This window comes from Protopterus annectens, chromosome 14.part0 (genome assembly GCF_019279795.1).
Source record: "Protopterus annectens isolate FY-2018-M chromosome 14.part0, PAN1.0, whole genome shotgun sequence".
NCBI lineage: Eukaryota > Metazoa > Chordata > Ceratodontiformes > Protopteridae > Protopterus > Protopterus annectens.
The window spans coordinates 23,542,798-23,558,953 of NC_056748.1; the positions used below are offsets into that span (position 1 = coordinate 23,542,798).

At 36.9% G+C, this 16,156-nt stretch overlaps 1 protein-coding gene across 1 annotated transcript in view; it reads right to left on the reverse strand.

The window, feature by feature from the left end:
- Nucleotides 1-658: 658 nt before the first annotated feature.
- Nucleotides 659-16,156, reverse strand: part of LOC122789140 (peptidoglycan-recognition protein SC2-like) — a 47,959-nt gene continuing 32,461 nt past the window's right edge. The window contains exon 4 of the mRNA XM_044056365.1: nt 659-1,142. Coding sequence (XP_043912300.1) covers nt 979-1,142 — 164 coding nt within the window. The 3' untranslated portion in view covers nt 659-978. The remainder of the gene's footprint in view (nt 1,143-16,156) is intronic.

A 16,156-nucleotide genomic window follows, 5' to 3' on the forward strand; every position in this document is an offset into this window, starting at 1 on the left:
GGAAATAGCTACTTGGTCCTCTGTTCATATTTTCACAAAACATTACAACATTAGTGTCATTTCCAAGGCAAGAACCCATTGTGCCTCTACCTTTCTTCAGATCCTTGCCATCCACGCCATCTGACTTAGTTTTGGGAATATTCCCAAGACTCAGTACTGCAACATCAACTATGATGAACATAATCCATTTGTATTAGGAACTTGCCATAAGAATAAATGATAAAGTAGATCATTGCTGCGTTACACTGTCCCAATCATCTACCCCCCATTCCTGTCTCACCTATCTGGGTTTGGGGTGGGCACCATGCCCACTCCCTCTCCCTTTCATTCTCCCTTGCTACACCCAGTCAAAGTTCTTAGTAGGTTTGGTCTTGCTCCTCTCAGAGGACAGATGGACCCTTAGTCTCTAGGTTGAAGACCTGTAAATGGTACAGGCTGCTGACTCCTTTATACCACTGATGTTTTGATATCATGTACAGCGAGAGTTCACCAGCTGGGGCATGGTGAAATTCTTTGGTATTTGGGCCGAACATGGGCTCCTGCATGCATACATTTCCAAGACCTAACAGCGATCTACTTGCACATCTACAGCTGTGGTAAATTCCAAACGCAATTGTACTCTACAATTTATTCTTTTTTTATTTAGACCATTCAAAAGTTGTATTCAGAAACCTTAGAAAATGAAGCAACAGCAGCATGGAATATTTTCTAGATCTGGATTAGTAACATATAACAGCTGTTATACTGCACAGCAAAATACCTCTTATTAATATGCATATTAGCTTACAATAGATCCATGGTGTTTCCACAGACTGTATTGTACATTTCCATTACAGGAAAGGCAGAGTATTAAATAGTGAGCATGCCCTGCACTGAAGAAATAGTACTTTCTAGGTAAAATGCATAGTTTAGAGATATTCATAAAATATGTATGCAAAAAGAAAACAATTAAAAGATAAACTCATGTCCTGTCACTTTTCAATTTATAGTGAGACCATTTTTTGATGACCCCATATAATGTATTGTTGATCCCAGCTGTCTGTGGCCCTTCAGAATATAATTTGATTTCAGTTTATTCTTGGACCAAGCACAGGCAATAAGACTCTTGGCAGCATTCTGGGCACTGGTTGTTGGTGTAGTTTCTGTTACAGCATAGTGGAAAAAAAAACAGAAAAATTATTCACGTAGTCTGCACTACAGCTCCATGTTATCAGCAATTTAGACCCATTTCACATGGAATACAATTATAAAAAGAAGTTAAGTTGGTATCCAGCCACAAAACTCTGTCCTAATCCACAGCTGTGAATGTGTTGTCACTGTGAAATTCATTCTAGTATGTCACAAAAGAATCGTCTTTCCCCCTTTTTTCTTCTATACATAAACATCTAGCTTTTTTTTTTCATTCACTGAAACTTCAGAAGCCATAGACTTCCTCCAGATGGCAGACAGTAGGCACAAGCTGTGTCATCTCCCAGTAATACCCCACGCAAACCCATCCGATAAGACATGAGCCTCACTCCCATGATGCAGTTAGTTTCCAAGCCAGCACCCTGTGACAATCTCAAGCTTTACATACAAATCGTAGGCACTCAGGTTTTGTACTCTGACATGACATCATGCTACATAACTGATACAGCAACTTCAAACACTTAAGACTAACTTTTCCAGACCAGATGAGGACTGTAGTACCATTCAAGACAGCTGATGACAATGGCTTACTTTGTGTAACCATTAGTAAGTGTTGAATATCTTGAGATGAGGGGCTCATATCTGCTAAGAATGTATAATAACTGACATGCTTTAAATGCTTGGAAACACTTGGAAATACAGATACTGTAAAGCTGGAGGGGAATTTTCTTAATTTTTCTTTCATTTTAGAAAGTTTGGTGATAGACTGTAGAACAAACAGATTAAGAAATAGTTACTGGGAGATCTACAATAGTAAACACATAGAAGAAAGACAGTATAATATCAGTCTAATGTGGAGAGTGATGCTATGCAGGAAATACAATAACAATATATGTTGATTTCTCCCTGAACTGCTGGATGTAGCAGATATAATTAGAAGAAGAAATCCATGACAGAATATTCACCCTGATTTAGAGCTCAGGTTTCTTATTGCTGCTGTCCCTGTGGATGTCATGAATGAGGAATAGTTGGATGAAGGTGAGGTCGGAGACACTTATGGCATTAACTCTGACATCCATCTACTGCTTATGTGCATGATATGCCATTTCACTGCCAATATATAACACATACTCAGAGACAGAAGCCTTTACTTTGTTTTCTCCTCACTCCTTCCTGCTTTAGTCTTTCTGGCCATTCCTGTGCCCCTTGTCCATCACTGGGTCTACCTACTCCTCCTTCCTCCCTTTGACTTTTTCTTCTAGTGAGTTGGGGCTAGCATGGATCTTAAGGGGATCCTAGGGAGGCAAAACCAGCAACTGCTTCTGCTGCTGATAGGGGTTGTGTTATGCCCTACCCTTATTTTGCTGCCACCTCCCCTAATTCATCAACAACACCCAAGGTCTACTTCGTTCTCTAGACCACATCTCAGGGAGCATCTTCAACAAATGATTTCCTCCGGGACAGGCATACCCACCCTTCCCTGTCAGTGCCTCATATGCCCAAGCCATTAATCAAACTGTGTCACCTGGGCTGTACTTAGGACTTTACCCCCTCCTGCATAACACTGCCGCCCTTCACATTTTATCCTGGGAGAGAAAACCTAACCATAACATTGACAAGGGCCCATTAATTCATGTTGTACATTTCATTACACATATTCTATAATTTGCCTAACTTCTAGCAGAGGTTGGCATTATTTTATTTATTTATTTATTTATTGCTTTTATTTACTGGGAAAGTCTGACTAGGTTCAGAACCCAGCAGAGGCTTCATTGCAATGCAATACAATTATGGAATCTAAGCTAATATTCCATTAATGCCAAATCACTTTTCTGTTAATGGTAATATATAATAGTGCTTAAATTGCTATCACTAACAATCTCTTTTAATACTTATTTCAACAGCACATTGTAATTTTCCTTAATTAAGCATGCACTCGATAGCATTTTGTAATTCCTTTTACTAAACATTCACTCTTGTCCTTTATAATCCTTCACATGTTTAAACTCTTGAGGGGGTGTTTTCGATAGCATCTCTCTGGTCCCACTGGGTGTGGAATAATAACCTGAGAAGGCCCCCACAATGTTCTTTCTGTCAGGGATGCAATGGCTATGGTTTAGTGACACTTAGTGGTGTGAAGTGAAGTTAGTCACTCTTTCCTCTAGAGTCAAAGGTCTGGTCTGTCATTCCTCTTTGTTTTTAAACAAAAAAACATCATTATTAAATTAGCACGTATGGCATAGGCAATCTTACATTTGTATAAATGAAAAACAAACAACATTAATACAATTTTAGTTGCAAATATTATGCATTACAGACCTCATTGAGACAACTGTAGTTGCAAACATTGTACATCACTTATAGTATATCCAGTCATTGTCAATTAAGTATAATAAAGCTCATTCAGTCCTGCCTTCTTTAAACTTTGTTCCTCCTCTGCATATACTGTTCTCACAATTCCAATTTTTTTCTGTGTAGTTTGCTCCTTCACTTTTCTAAAGATCCCAGTTCCATTTGTTTTATCTCTGTTACTATATTCACTACTTCTAATAAAGTTGGTTTAGACCTTGATTTCCATTTTCTAGTAATTCCTTTTTTGGCAGCCACTATAATTAGACTCAGCAAGACCTTACAATGTCTAGGCAATTCATATTCCGTATCGTAGCTCAAAAAGATCATTTCCCTAGTTAACACCAGCTTGCTCATGCAGTATTTCTGACAAACAGTCTGCAGGGAATCTTTAAAGTCTAAATTACCAGGAAAAAATGGAGACAACAGAATCCCTTGTCACAGACTCTCCAATAAGTGTTCTAGCACCTCTCGTATAACACAGTTTTATTCCATGAACGAACAGCACAACAAAAACTCCAAATACTGACAGCACATAAGATGGAAAAACAAAAACAAGAACAAAAACTGGTTAAGTGCTTTCACCCACTCGTATAGTGGGCTTCATCAGAACAACTTCTCATAACCATATCTCTCGTTATATTTTGAAATTGGCTTCTAAAATCAACGGATACAAGTGGAAGCTATGTATCTGTTGCTGTATACGCGCCTCTTAAAGCTAAACCAACAATAAATTGTATATTGGACAATATACAAACTACAGATCCCCTAAAGTAGCAAAAACAACGAATAAAATTTGTTCTAAACTATATAGGTTATTGCACTTAACTTAATAAGTTGACAAAATTGTAGACAACGTATTGCTTCCCTTTGTGAATATATATGGAGACCGGAAACTAGTATGTATGTGTCAAAGTTGATTGATTGTCTCCAATTTGAGTGATAATAAGTCTATCTGCTGAATTGATACTATATGTACCTATAAAATTAAAATTACACTCCAGATCTAATATGTGCATAAATCTAACCAACCTAATTAATAATGAGTACATGATACAGATGAAATTATAAAAATATTAATACTATCAATAAACTCACAAAACAACTATCATTGTTAAAAACACAATCCAATTATACATAAATGTACATAGATAAAAATGTATAAAAAAGTATAAAAAATGAAATATGATAATTGTGATTCTATTTCAATCAATTAATGAGTAACTGAATAAAATAATGATGGGTACTCTTTCTACCCTTGACTCCTATAATTATGCAATTTATTAGGTCATTTCCAAAATCGGTTTGCATGAAATGTATTCATTGAGGCCTGGGGGGGGGGGGGGGGGTTGCATCTAAATAGAGTTGCCACCAAACTTCCTTGAAACTCAACAGAGCTTTGTAGTCACCACCTCTTGGATCTACTGTAATTGTTTCCAGAATCCAAATTTGAAATTGTGTGTATCCCCCATCCTTTCTATATGCCTATATAATGCATTTGTGGGGTCTTTCTTCTTAATACAATATGTATGATCATATATTCGCTGTCTGAAACATTTCTCAGTCTTACCTATATAATAGCTTGTGCATTCACAACACTTGGCCAGGTATATGAGCATTTTTGTTCTACAATTACCATGTTTGAATTTAACTAATGTTTTTAATTCATTCTGAATAATCTTCCTTTCCTTTTCAAATATATATTTACATTGATTAAATGTTCCACATTTAAAGGTGTGTGAAGAATTGAAATTCTTTGACCCCTTACCTACACTTACTGTCCTGTGGACTAAAACATTTTTTATGTTCCTTCCCATTTTATAAACAATTCTTGGTTTATTACCCATTAATTCCAACAAACTGGAGTCCCGGGAGATCAAATACCAACATTTGTTAATAATATATACTACCTTGTCTACTACTGGACTGTATTGTAGTATTAGGGATCACTGATGACAAATTGTCTCATTGTCATAATTGTTCCCCACATTCTTCACCTGTTTAGTCTCAAAACCAGATCCTAATAAGGGTTTATACTTAGTGCCCCATTCTTGAATTACGTGTTGTCCTATGTCTGACAACATTTTCAATGGATAGCCTCTCTCTAGAAACAGCTCAGTTATAAACGTGATTTCCTCTACCATCATCTTTGCATCAGATGTCATACGGGCAGCACGTATGCATTGCCCTTTATAGATGTTATGTTTCATATTGAGCGGATGGCAACTATTGTATTCCAAATAATCATTGGAAAAAGTCTTCTTTCTGTATATTCTAGAATTAAAGCTGCCCTCCTTCTTGTATATATATGTGTCCAGATAGGTTATACCTTCAGTGTTGTGAGCATATGTGAATTTGAGATAACCACTTGTAGTGTTAAGAAATTGCAAGAATGCAACTAAGCTTTCTTCACTATCATCCCATAAGATATATATATATCATCTAAAAATCTTGAGTAGTATTTGATGCTCTTATAAAACTCATTAGGAAATAGTGTAGACTGCTCCCAATCAAGCATGACCAGGTTGGCAAATATGGGAGCACAAGCTGCTCCCATAGGTACCCCCCTGGTCTGCTTGAAATGCTCACCCTCAAAAAATATGAAATTGTTGTCTAACACTATAGTCATCAATTCCATAATGAGGCATATCTCATCCCAACTATAATCTGTATACTTAGTCACACTGTTACAAAAGGCCTCTAATCCTGCTTGCTTGGGTATGCATGAAAAGAGGTCTATAACATCAATGGTGACGAATATCAACCCTTCCTTGTATACACCTGTAGGGTAAGTTCCTAGAAACTCCCAGGAATCCTTGACCAAGTGCGGTATCTCACTGTATACATGTCTTAACTTCGAATCTATAAACTTCCCCATAGGGAATGTTTTAGATTTACTGCCTGATATGATTGGTCGGAAAGGGGGGTCCTTGGTATCCTTATGTATTTTGGGTATGCCAACCATTGTGGCTAATCTTGGATACTTAACTTTTAAGAATTTACAAATGTCACTAGTGATTCTCCCATCACTATAAAATTCTTCTATATATGAATCTATCCGTTGATAAGCTATATTTATCTCATTGATAGAGATAGATTCATAATTACCTGAATACTAGAGAATATCATACATTTTCTTGGTATAGCTTATACTGTCATAAATGACAATACCGCCCCCCCCTTATCCGGCTTCATCACCCTGATGTTAGTATCTTTCTGTAATGCCTTGAGTGTCTTCATTTCTACTTCTGTTAAATTGCTAATACTAGCTTTTTGGGAAAAATAGGAAACTTGGTAGATTTCTCTTGTCACTATTTTTTCATAAATATCTATCACAGGATAACTCGGTGGTATAAATGTACTTTTTTCCTTAATAGTACTATCTCTGTTACAATTGTTGGTATCTAACGATTGTTTTATCTTAATATTGTCTTTAAAAAACACCGCTAGATTCATCTTCCTAGTGAAGTTCTTAAGTTCACACAGTCAACAACATCAAAGTGTGGGTTTGGCATATATTTCATGCCCTTGTCCAATAAGTTGAAATGTGCCTTATGTATATCTATACTTGAAAAATCATAAATGTTAAAGTTGTTAAATGTGTGTGTATTTTCACATGCTACTATATCTTGACTGACATTACATACTTCTGCCAAGTTATCTGTTACCATTGTCCCCCCCCCCCCATTGCCTCTGCCTGGGTCTTCCTGGAGACTGATACTGTTGTTGGTATCTGTTCCTGTATGGTTGTCCCTGGTTGTTATCGACCCCCTGAAAATGGGAATCCTTATTGCATTGATTCCTATTCTGGGTAAATTCTTCTGTATACTTCTGATAAGATGTTTTATCAATATTAATACCTCTTTCTTTTTGTTTGTACCACTTATAAACCATACCTTTCTTATACTGTTCTAGATCCCTTAAAATTTTCTTATGCTTCCTTATGCAAATGTTTTGTACCCATTTCTCAGCTATATTAAATTGTTTCTTATACAATCTTTCCCATTCGGAAAATAATAAATCATTTGCTATCTTATTGTTTAAAATCTCTGTTTCCTGTACTAATTTACATAATTTTTCATCATTGTATTTTATGAGCAGTCTCATAAAATTTAAACCACATTGGTAAACAAATGCATTAAATTCAGCAGTACTATTGTCTGCTAAAGTAATACCCATAGGTACTTTAAAAAAATCTCAGGGACTATTTTCATGTGAATACATTTTTGCAAATATGCATTGTCAACTTTTATCCCATTTATACCTTTTAGTTTTTCACCTAATAAATAAATCATATCTTTAAGGCTCCCCAAATCTTCCGAAGTTGTGGAGCCCTCTTGTTTATTCTGTGTCATATTATCAAAATTGTGGTCAGTGATCAAGAAATTATTGAACTGTCTGTCTTTACTAGTCAATTCAGCTCTTCCTAATTGATTAACATTGAGACTAGTAGATGGAACAGTATCTTTGTTATGTTGAGTAGAGCTGTTTGTAACAGTTGAATAAGTTTTTAAAGGTAATACTCTCTTCGGTTTTGTGCCAGTACGCTTCACTTCTTCGTCAACGTCATAGATGGAAAAGTCGAAGGTGAAGTCCGTGATGTTGATCTTACTGCTGTTGAAGGGCTCAGTGATATCAAGTCCATGACCTGTATCCTACAAGTTGTCCCTGCCTCCTGCCCGTTTGACAAGGAAAAACTGTTGTTGCCTATAGACGAGTGAACCGTTTGCCTCACTGGACTGTTAGAACCATTGGTGAAGGACTGTCCCTCTGGAGGAATATCCGGAGAAATTATTCTATTGTTGCTTAGTCCATAATTAATGTTACCTTTGGATTCACTCTTAGTGTTAACAGGTAAGTTGGAACCGGTACCTGTATGACGCATATTGTGCAAAAGCTCGAACAGCTTACTGATTTCCCCTTTCAAAGATGTTACCTCTTTGCGTAATGTGGTCAAATCGTTCATGTTCTCAGCTTTCCCACAGGGTGAACTGACACCGGAGATCTCCATGACTTGAATCACAACTGAATTACCAGGAAAAAACGGAGACAACAGAATCCCTTGTCACAGACTCTCCAATAAGTGTTCTAGCACCTCTCGTATAACACAGTTTTATTCCATGAACGAACAGCACAACAAAAACTCCAAATACTGACAGCACATAAAATGGAAAAACAAAAACAAGAACAAAAACTGGTTAAGCGCTTTCATCCACTCGTATAGTGGGCTTCATCAGAACAACTTCTCATAAATATCTCGTGTTATATTTTGAAATTGGTGCTAAAATCAATGGATACAAGTGGAAGCTATGTATCCATTGCTGTATACATGCCTCTTAAAGCTAAACCAAAAATAAATTGTATATTGGACAATATACAAACTGCAGATCCCCTAAAGTAATGAGTACGATATATGATCATACATATTGTATTAAGAAGAAAGACCCCACAAATGCATTATATAGGCATATAGAAAGGATGGGGGATACACACAATTTCATAGGTTCATAGGTTGGTACTAGGCTATCAGCCCTAGGGCCTATATAAGCCTAGCCATAACAATTCCCTGGCTATATCTTCCCACACTATTTACTTCCCTGGACCCCTGTCTAACAGGGTGACTTCTCGATTCTGGAAACAATTACAGTAGATCCAAGAGGTGGTGACTATTAAGCTCTGTTGAGTTTCAAGGAAGTTTGGTGGCAACTGTATTTAGATGCAACCACCCCCTAGGCCTCAATGAATACATTTCATGCAGACTGATTTTAGAAATGACCTAATAAATTGCATAATTATAGGAGTCAAGGGTAGAAAGAGTACCCATCATTAATTTATTCAGTTACTTCTTAATTGATTAAAATAGAATCACAATTATCATATTTCATTTTTTATACTTTTTTATACATTTTTTATCTATGTACATTTATGTATTATTTGATTGTGTTTTTAACAATGATAGTAGTTTTGTGAGTTTATTGATAGTATTAATATTTTTATAATTTCATTTGTATCATGTACTCATTATTAATTAGGTTGGTTAGATTTATGCACATATTAGATCTGGAGTGTAATTTTAATTTTATAGGTACATATAGTATCAATTCAGCAGACAGACTTATTATCACTCAAATTGGAGACAATCGATCAACTTTGACACACACATAGTAGTTTCCGGTCTCCATATATATTCACAAAGGGAAGCAATACGTTGTCTACAATTTTGTCAACTTATTAAGTTAAGTGCAATAACCTATATAGTTTAGAACAAATTTTATTCATTGTTTTTGCTACTTTAGGGGATCTGTAGTTTGTATATTGTCCAATATACAATTTATTGTTGGTTTAGCTTTAAGAGGCGCGTATACAGCAACGGATATATAGCTTCCACATGTATCCGTTGATTTTAGCGCCAGTTTCAAAATATAATGGGAGATATGGTTATGAGAAGTTGTTCTGATGAAGCCCACTATACGAGTGGGTGAAAGCGCTTAACCAGTTTTTGTTCTTGTATTTGTTTTTCCATCTTATGTGCTGTCAGTATTTGGAGTTTTTGTTAAAAATATGCCTGATCTGTGAATAAGACTAAAGGGACTAAAAACATTTTAACTGCTTGTATCTTGCTATCCATATCCATATAACAAAGCTTCCAGTTTTATCAGTTTTTGTATTATCTTCTGTTTAGTCTCTTCCCATGTATCCTTAGCTGCCACAACAGAGTCATTTGAATCCATACTTCTAAATACTTCATTTTATCATCTCCCCATAAATATGGATATTGCTCTGCCAATTTCTGTGCAGGTACATAATTTACCACTATTGCCTTTGTTTTAGCTTCATTAAATTTGTATCCGGAGAAGATATGAAACTGTCTTAAAATGTTCCACAACATGCCATACCAGTCCATTATTTTCTTGGGTCTATACTATAAACACAAAAGTCCAAAATAGCGAATACATCTACATCTACACATAAAGGTCGATGTACAAAAAAGAGCGAAATATGTAATCGGTGAAAATGAAAACACCAAATGTATTTTCTTGGCCAGAAGAGCGGTCGTGGAGATGAGAAAAGATATCCTTTTCCCCACTGTAGTGTGGTCCCGGAGTTGGTATATTTAAGTAGGGGGGGTGTGGGGGTGCAGGGGGGCTTGCTCACCTGCAAAAGTGTGTTAATTTAATTTTATTTAGTTAGTTTGAGCTTACCTGCATGGCACTGTTGATTGACAAAATACGTTTGGTGTTTTCATTTTCGCCGATTACGTATTTTGCTCTTTTTTTACATCGACCGTTATGTGTCGATGTAGTTGTATTTGCTGTTTACAGCTTTTGTGTTTATAATATAGAACCATTTTCTTTGCTAATGGTTCTAAATCTAATGCAAACAACAAATGGGAAAGAGGACACCCCTGCCTGGTTCCTCTTCTCAAGCAGAAATTATAAGAGAGGACCCTGCCTACTTTAATTTTCGCCTCCAGTGCCTCATATATTCTCCTAATCAATCATAATTTTATCAGGGAAAGCAACTACTTCCATTGCCCTGCTCATGAAGTCCCAGCTTACTCTGTCAAATGCTTTCTCTGCATCAAGACACACCAACAATCATGGTATATTCGTACATTCTGCTTCCCTCTGGATCATCAGTGTTCTGTTCATGGGTTCATAGGTTCATAGATTAGTACTAGGCTAACTGCCCTTGTGAGCCATTTTAAGCCTAGCTAATTATCCCTTGTGAGACTCAAACCCTGCACCTTGTGTTTGTAAGGCAAATACCTTAACCATTAGGCCACCCTCCCAACCCCTTAATGTTATCAAATGTTTGCCTCCCCTCCACAAAACCACATTAATCCGTATCTATCAATTGTGGCATCACTTTTGCCATTCTTTTAACCTTTATAGACATAAACACTTTATAATCATGGTTTAACATCAAAATGGACCTGTATGCAGCTGGATCTGATGGATCTTGCCCCTCTTTAGGTATTACAGCTACCAACACTGTCTTCCAGGATGTTGGTACTTCTCCTCCTCTTAAATTATTGTTAAACAAAACCTTCCAGATCTTTATCAGTTTTTTCCCCCCTAGTTTCCAAACTTCCACAGGAATACCATCTATTCCTGGCGTCTTTTCTGCAGATAGGGTATACATCATCATTTTTATCTCATCTCCGCCTATCCTAACTGTTAGAAATTGAGCCTCATCTACCTCTAACCTTAGCACATTAATTCTTTCATAAACATTTCCATTTATACCTTTTCTTGATTTCCCTATTTCTCTGCTTTATACAGACTTTCATAAAACTTCTTAAATATTTTAATACTTCTCCAGGATCTGTTGTTATCTTCCTTGTTATAAACTCAGTAAGCTTGGTGACAGCCCTTTCTACTTTCTGTTGCCCGAGTCATTGTGCTAAAAGACTTTGTGAGTTATTATAAAAAAAAAAAAAAAACAGTTGCTTGACAGCAGTCTTTCTAAACTCATGCATATTATCCTCTGTCATTCTTCTTTTGGTGTGAAACTGTCAGTTGATTCCATCAATGAATGGCTGACCATCCATTTTCTTCAGTTAATGAGCTAGTCAGACTTCTGTCTTGGGATACAGATGTGGTTATCATCATACCTCCCAACCGTACCGAATTACTCGGTAAAAAACGAGTTTTGGGGTTAAATAATGGGGTGCCACGATTCACGAGTGGCACCCCTTCATTTCCGATTTATTTTTAAAGATTTATTTAAAAATTTGCGGTGTCGCTGATGTCATCACGTACGCGATGACATCAGCAACGTCAGCTCTGCCAACCAGTCGGAATTCAGCTCGAGCTCACACAGGGCACGTATTTCCGGCAAACGCGAGCGGGAACTTTTTGGATTTATTTTTCCTGCTGCTGTTGGCTTCTCTTTAGCGTGGAGAGCTGCTCTGCTTGGATTTAAAGTAAACGCGAGCGGGAACTGTTTGGACGGCTTATGTTTAGCGTGCCATGGAGAACTACTGCTTGGATGTATTTATTCTGCTGCTTAGCGTGGACGTGGAGATTTATTCTGTCATGATCGTGAGCAGATTATGCTGGCTGGAACTGGAGGTAAGGTGTGTGTGTGTGTGTGTGTGTGTGTGTGTGTGTGTGTGTGTGTGTGTGTGTGTGTGTGTGTGTGTGTGTGTGCAGAGTCTAGGGCAAAAAAAAGACTGTAAGGGTTATTTATTGTCTTATGAGTGTGCGAGAGATCAGAGAAACTTTTAAGATGAAACGAGAAATGGCACGGCAGTCTGCAGATGTGTATGTAATGTACTGCTCTTCTGTTAAGCTTCTAATTCTGCAGTTTCAGAAAGTGTACTGGGTATTTGTGTTTTTTCTGTTTAAGGCAAGCTGAAATGAGAAATGGGCCAACGTGGCAGTTATGTGCGAGAGTGGCAGAGTGCAGAAGTGTTTATTTTATTTTGGGTCAGTACAATGTATTATGAGAAAAAGACCTTCGGTTGCTTAACTTGCTTTATTGTTTTGTACTTACTAAGTGATTTTTTTTTTTTTAAAGTCATGCAATTATATAACGACTGCAAATGGGGCTAGCTGAAAGCTGGGTCACTGTTCTATTAAGATTCAGTTCTAATTGAGAAATTGCAGTCTGCAGAAGTGTATTGCTTTTTCTGTTAAGCTTCTGATTTTTTGTGTGGTATTGCTTAATGCAGGAGTCAATTGCTTGTGTGTGGTATTGCTTACTGCAAAAGTCAATTGCTTTGTGGTATTATTGCTTACTGCAATTAAGATAGCTCCTACTTGTGGTCTGTTCCTCTTAAAATTTATAGTTTCTGGAAAATCAGTGAGAACTGAATTCATTAAATAATGATGGCCATTTAAGTTTCAGTCATCCTATCTTTCAGGAGGTGCATGGTAACACAAAACATTTTATTCTAGCAACTTTTCTAGGATCATACAAGCAATGTTTAAAGTGTCCCTGATTTGGGGCCTTTGTCCCCCCATACATTTTGGCTTTTTCCAGATGTCTTGTGCTGCATGGTTTTCAGGGGGATCGAACTTTAGTGCTGCTTATGTGACGTCTGTTTGTGTTAGTAGCACAACAGGTAAAATGCTTGCTTTTAATGCAGAAGGCTGTGGCTTCTACTCCCACATTATGTAGCTAGATTGCTGATACTGCACTGTGTACTTTTGGGGTGTTGATACTGTAGTACTAAGAATGTCTTTGGCAGAGAATGGAGATACCTAGTAACTATGAACCTGTTATCAGTTTGCCATCCATTATTTCCCTATTGAAATATTAATAGCTTACCATTTTTTAATGCAATATAGGCAATTTATTCCTCAAGGGCAACATGCACTTTATTTTTTAAATGAAGCAATGAAATATAAAGTTGTTTGCTAGCAACAAGCTCTTTGTTACTTACAGATCTCTTTAACGTGAATTATTTAGATGACTTTTCCTTTTGCAGATATTGTGCATATTTATGGATACTGGTGGATTGTAGAAGTTTGACTAAGGCTGTTATGATGGAAATGTTCTGAATTGGGGTACTGGGCAGTTTTGTCATTATTGGTTTGTGCATTTTGTTTCACTGCTTAGTGGGAAAATGTTCAAAACAAATTTAAAAAGCGCTCTAACAAGTGTGCTGTATTCAAGGAATATAGTTTATAAGAATACAAGGAATACAATTTAATACAATCAGGAAGGCGCATCAAAAATCACATGTATGACAGCCCAAAGGTAATTTTTATCCACCACTGGCCAGATGCATTTTGTTTGGATGTGGTGTGGGTTGCAATGTTGTTTCAATGAATGTGACTTTCAAGGGCAAAGAAGTTTTAATGCCAAATCTATTTTTATAGTGAGACAGTATTGTTTTGTTTAGCATATGTTAGTGTTTGTGCATTACTGTGCTGCAAAATTTAAAAAATAAAATCCAAATAATCATTGTAGAAGTAAAGCAGTATACACAAATTAGTGTTTATGGTAAATGGAGTGAAATAGCCAGGTAATGGAACATTGGAATGGCTGCAGGGGAACTCTGGTGTGGTGCCATATTTTGGATGTCTGTTCTTTAGTTTGCTTTTGAAAGTTGGTATCCCACAATTCCATTGGAGTGGGTGGGGTTACATAATTATGTATGCAAATTAGATGTTAATCAGCGCGCAGATTTGCACCTATTTTTCATGGGCCTTGTCCAGATTTCTGATGTTTCCAGGTTGAGAGGTATGGTTATCATCTACCTTGCTAAATGTTCCATAATGCACAATCATCACTTTTCTGATATCATCAGGCTCAGCAGACAATACTTTACTACACAAATGCCTAACTCTTTTCACCTGACTTTTTAAATTTTTTTGTACAGGTCAGATGTTATTTTTTGCTCAGCTGTCAAACATTTTGTATTCAGATTTGTCTCAGTTTGTCTAGCATAACTGTTTTTCTCTTTGTTACTTGGCTTTCCTCAGGTTGACTAGTTCAGCTGTCTGATTGCTTGCTACCTGACTTGTCTCAATTCATGTAGCTCTACAGCATCTGGCCGTTGAGACTTTTGATGGTGACATGCCTTATTTTTATACTATAACCCACATGAACAGAATGCATTAAAAGCCCTCTGTTTGAAACAGATTGGGCTAATTGCCTAATAATTTGTCATTTCTGCAGTCTCTGACCAATATTTACTGTGCTGTAGTAAAACATCTTAAAGGCCTGTCATCTATACATTAAAACTTTTTTAGGTTCATAGGTAGGTACTAGTCTATCGGCCTTAGGGCCTATACAAGCCTAGCTTTCACCACCCAAGAAAATTATTTTTCTGTGCCCCTGTCGAGCAGAGCCACAGAGGTGATCCCTGGGGTGAATTTCCTATTTCCCATCCAATCATCAACATTTTTTTGAAGAGTGCTAATAAGGAGCTTTGTTTGATATAGATAGATAGTTTGTTCCAGAGTATGGGAAGTCTCTGGGACAGGAATTTATCCCTCCAGCATGTTCTGTTTATTGTGGTGACAAGGTTTAGGTCCCTAGAGCGTGTAGCTCGGAGGGATTGGGATTTCTTTAAGTGGAGCATGTCCAACAACTCTGGGTTTGACATAGCTTTGTATGTTAGGCAGAGATCGCTTCTGAGTAGGCGATATGCGACAGAGTAAAGCTGGAGTTTTTTTAGATGGTCTGCGTAGGGCATCTGTTTGAGGCCAGTAATCCTCTTTGTGAGGTATTTCTGTGGCCTTTCCAGTTGACTAGTACACTTGTCTATGTATGTCTAGTTAGATGATGTCCAAGCTAGAACTTAAATTTCTATTATTGAATGAAATATGTGGCACACTTTTGGTGGTTTAACCCATGACATTACAATAATTAAAAAGCAAATAAACGTTCATGTATTGTGGTGCCTTATAATGAGGAATCATGGCACTGAAAACCTTCTTGAACATTATACAAATGTTTTAGCTAGTCCATTTATGGCTGGGTGGATGTCAGTGAATAAATGTTATACCTGTTTTACTTCATGAATGCTTTTAATTTCTCTGATGTAAACCATTGACCGTTATCACTAACAGTTTGTTTAGGTAAGACATCTCTTGCAAGCATGATTCTTAACTCTGATCTTAATTTTCCAAATCACTCAATGTAAGGAATATTTGTACTTTTCATTATATTTTAATTTCCATATTTAGATAACTAAGCCTGCAGCAGGGCTAGCCGGACA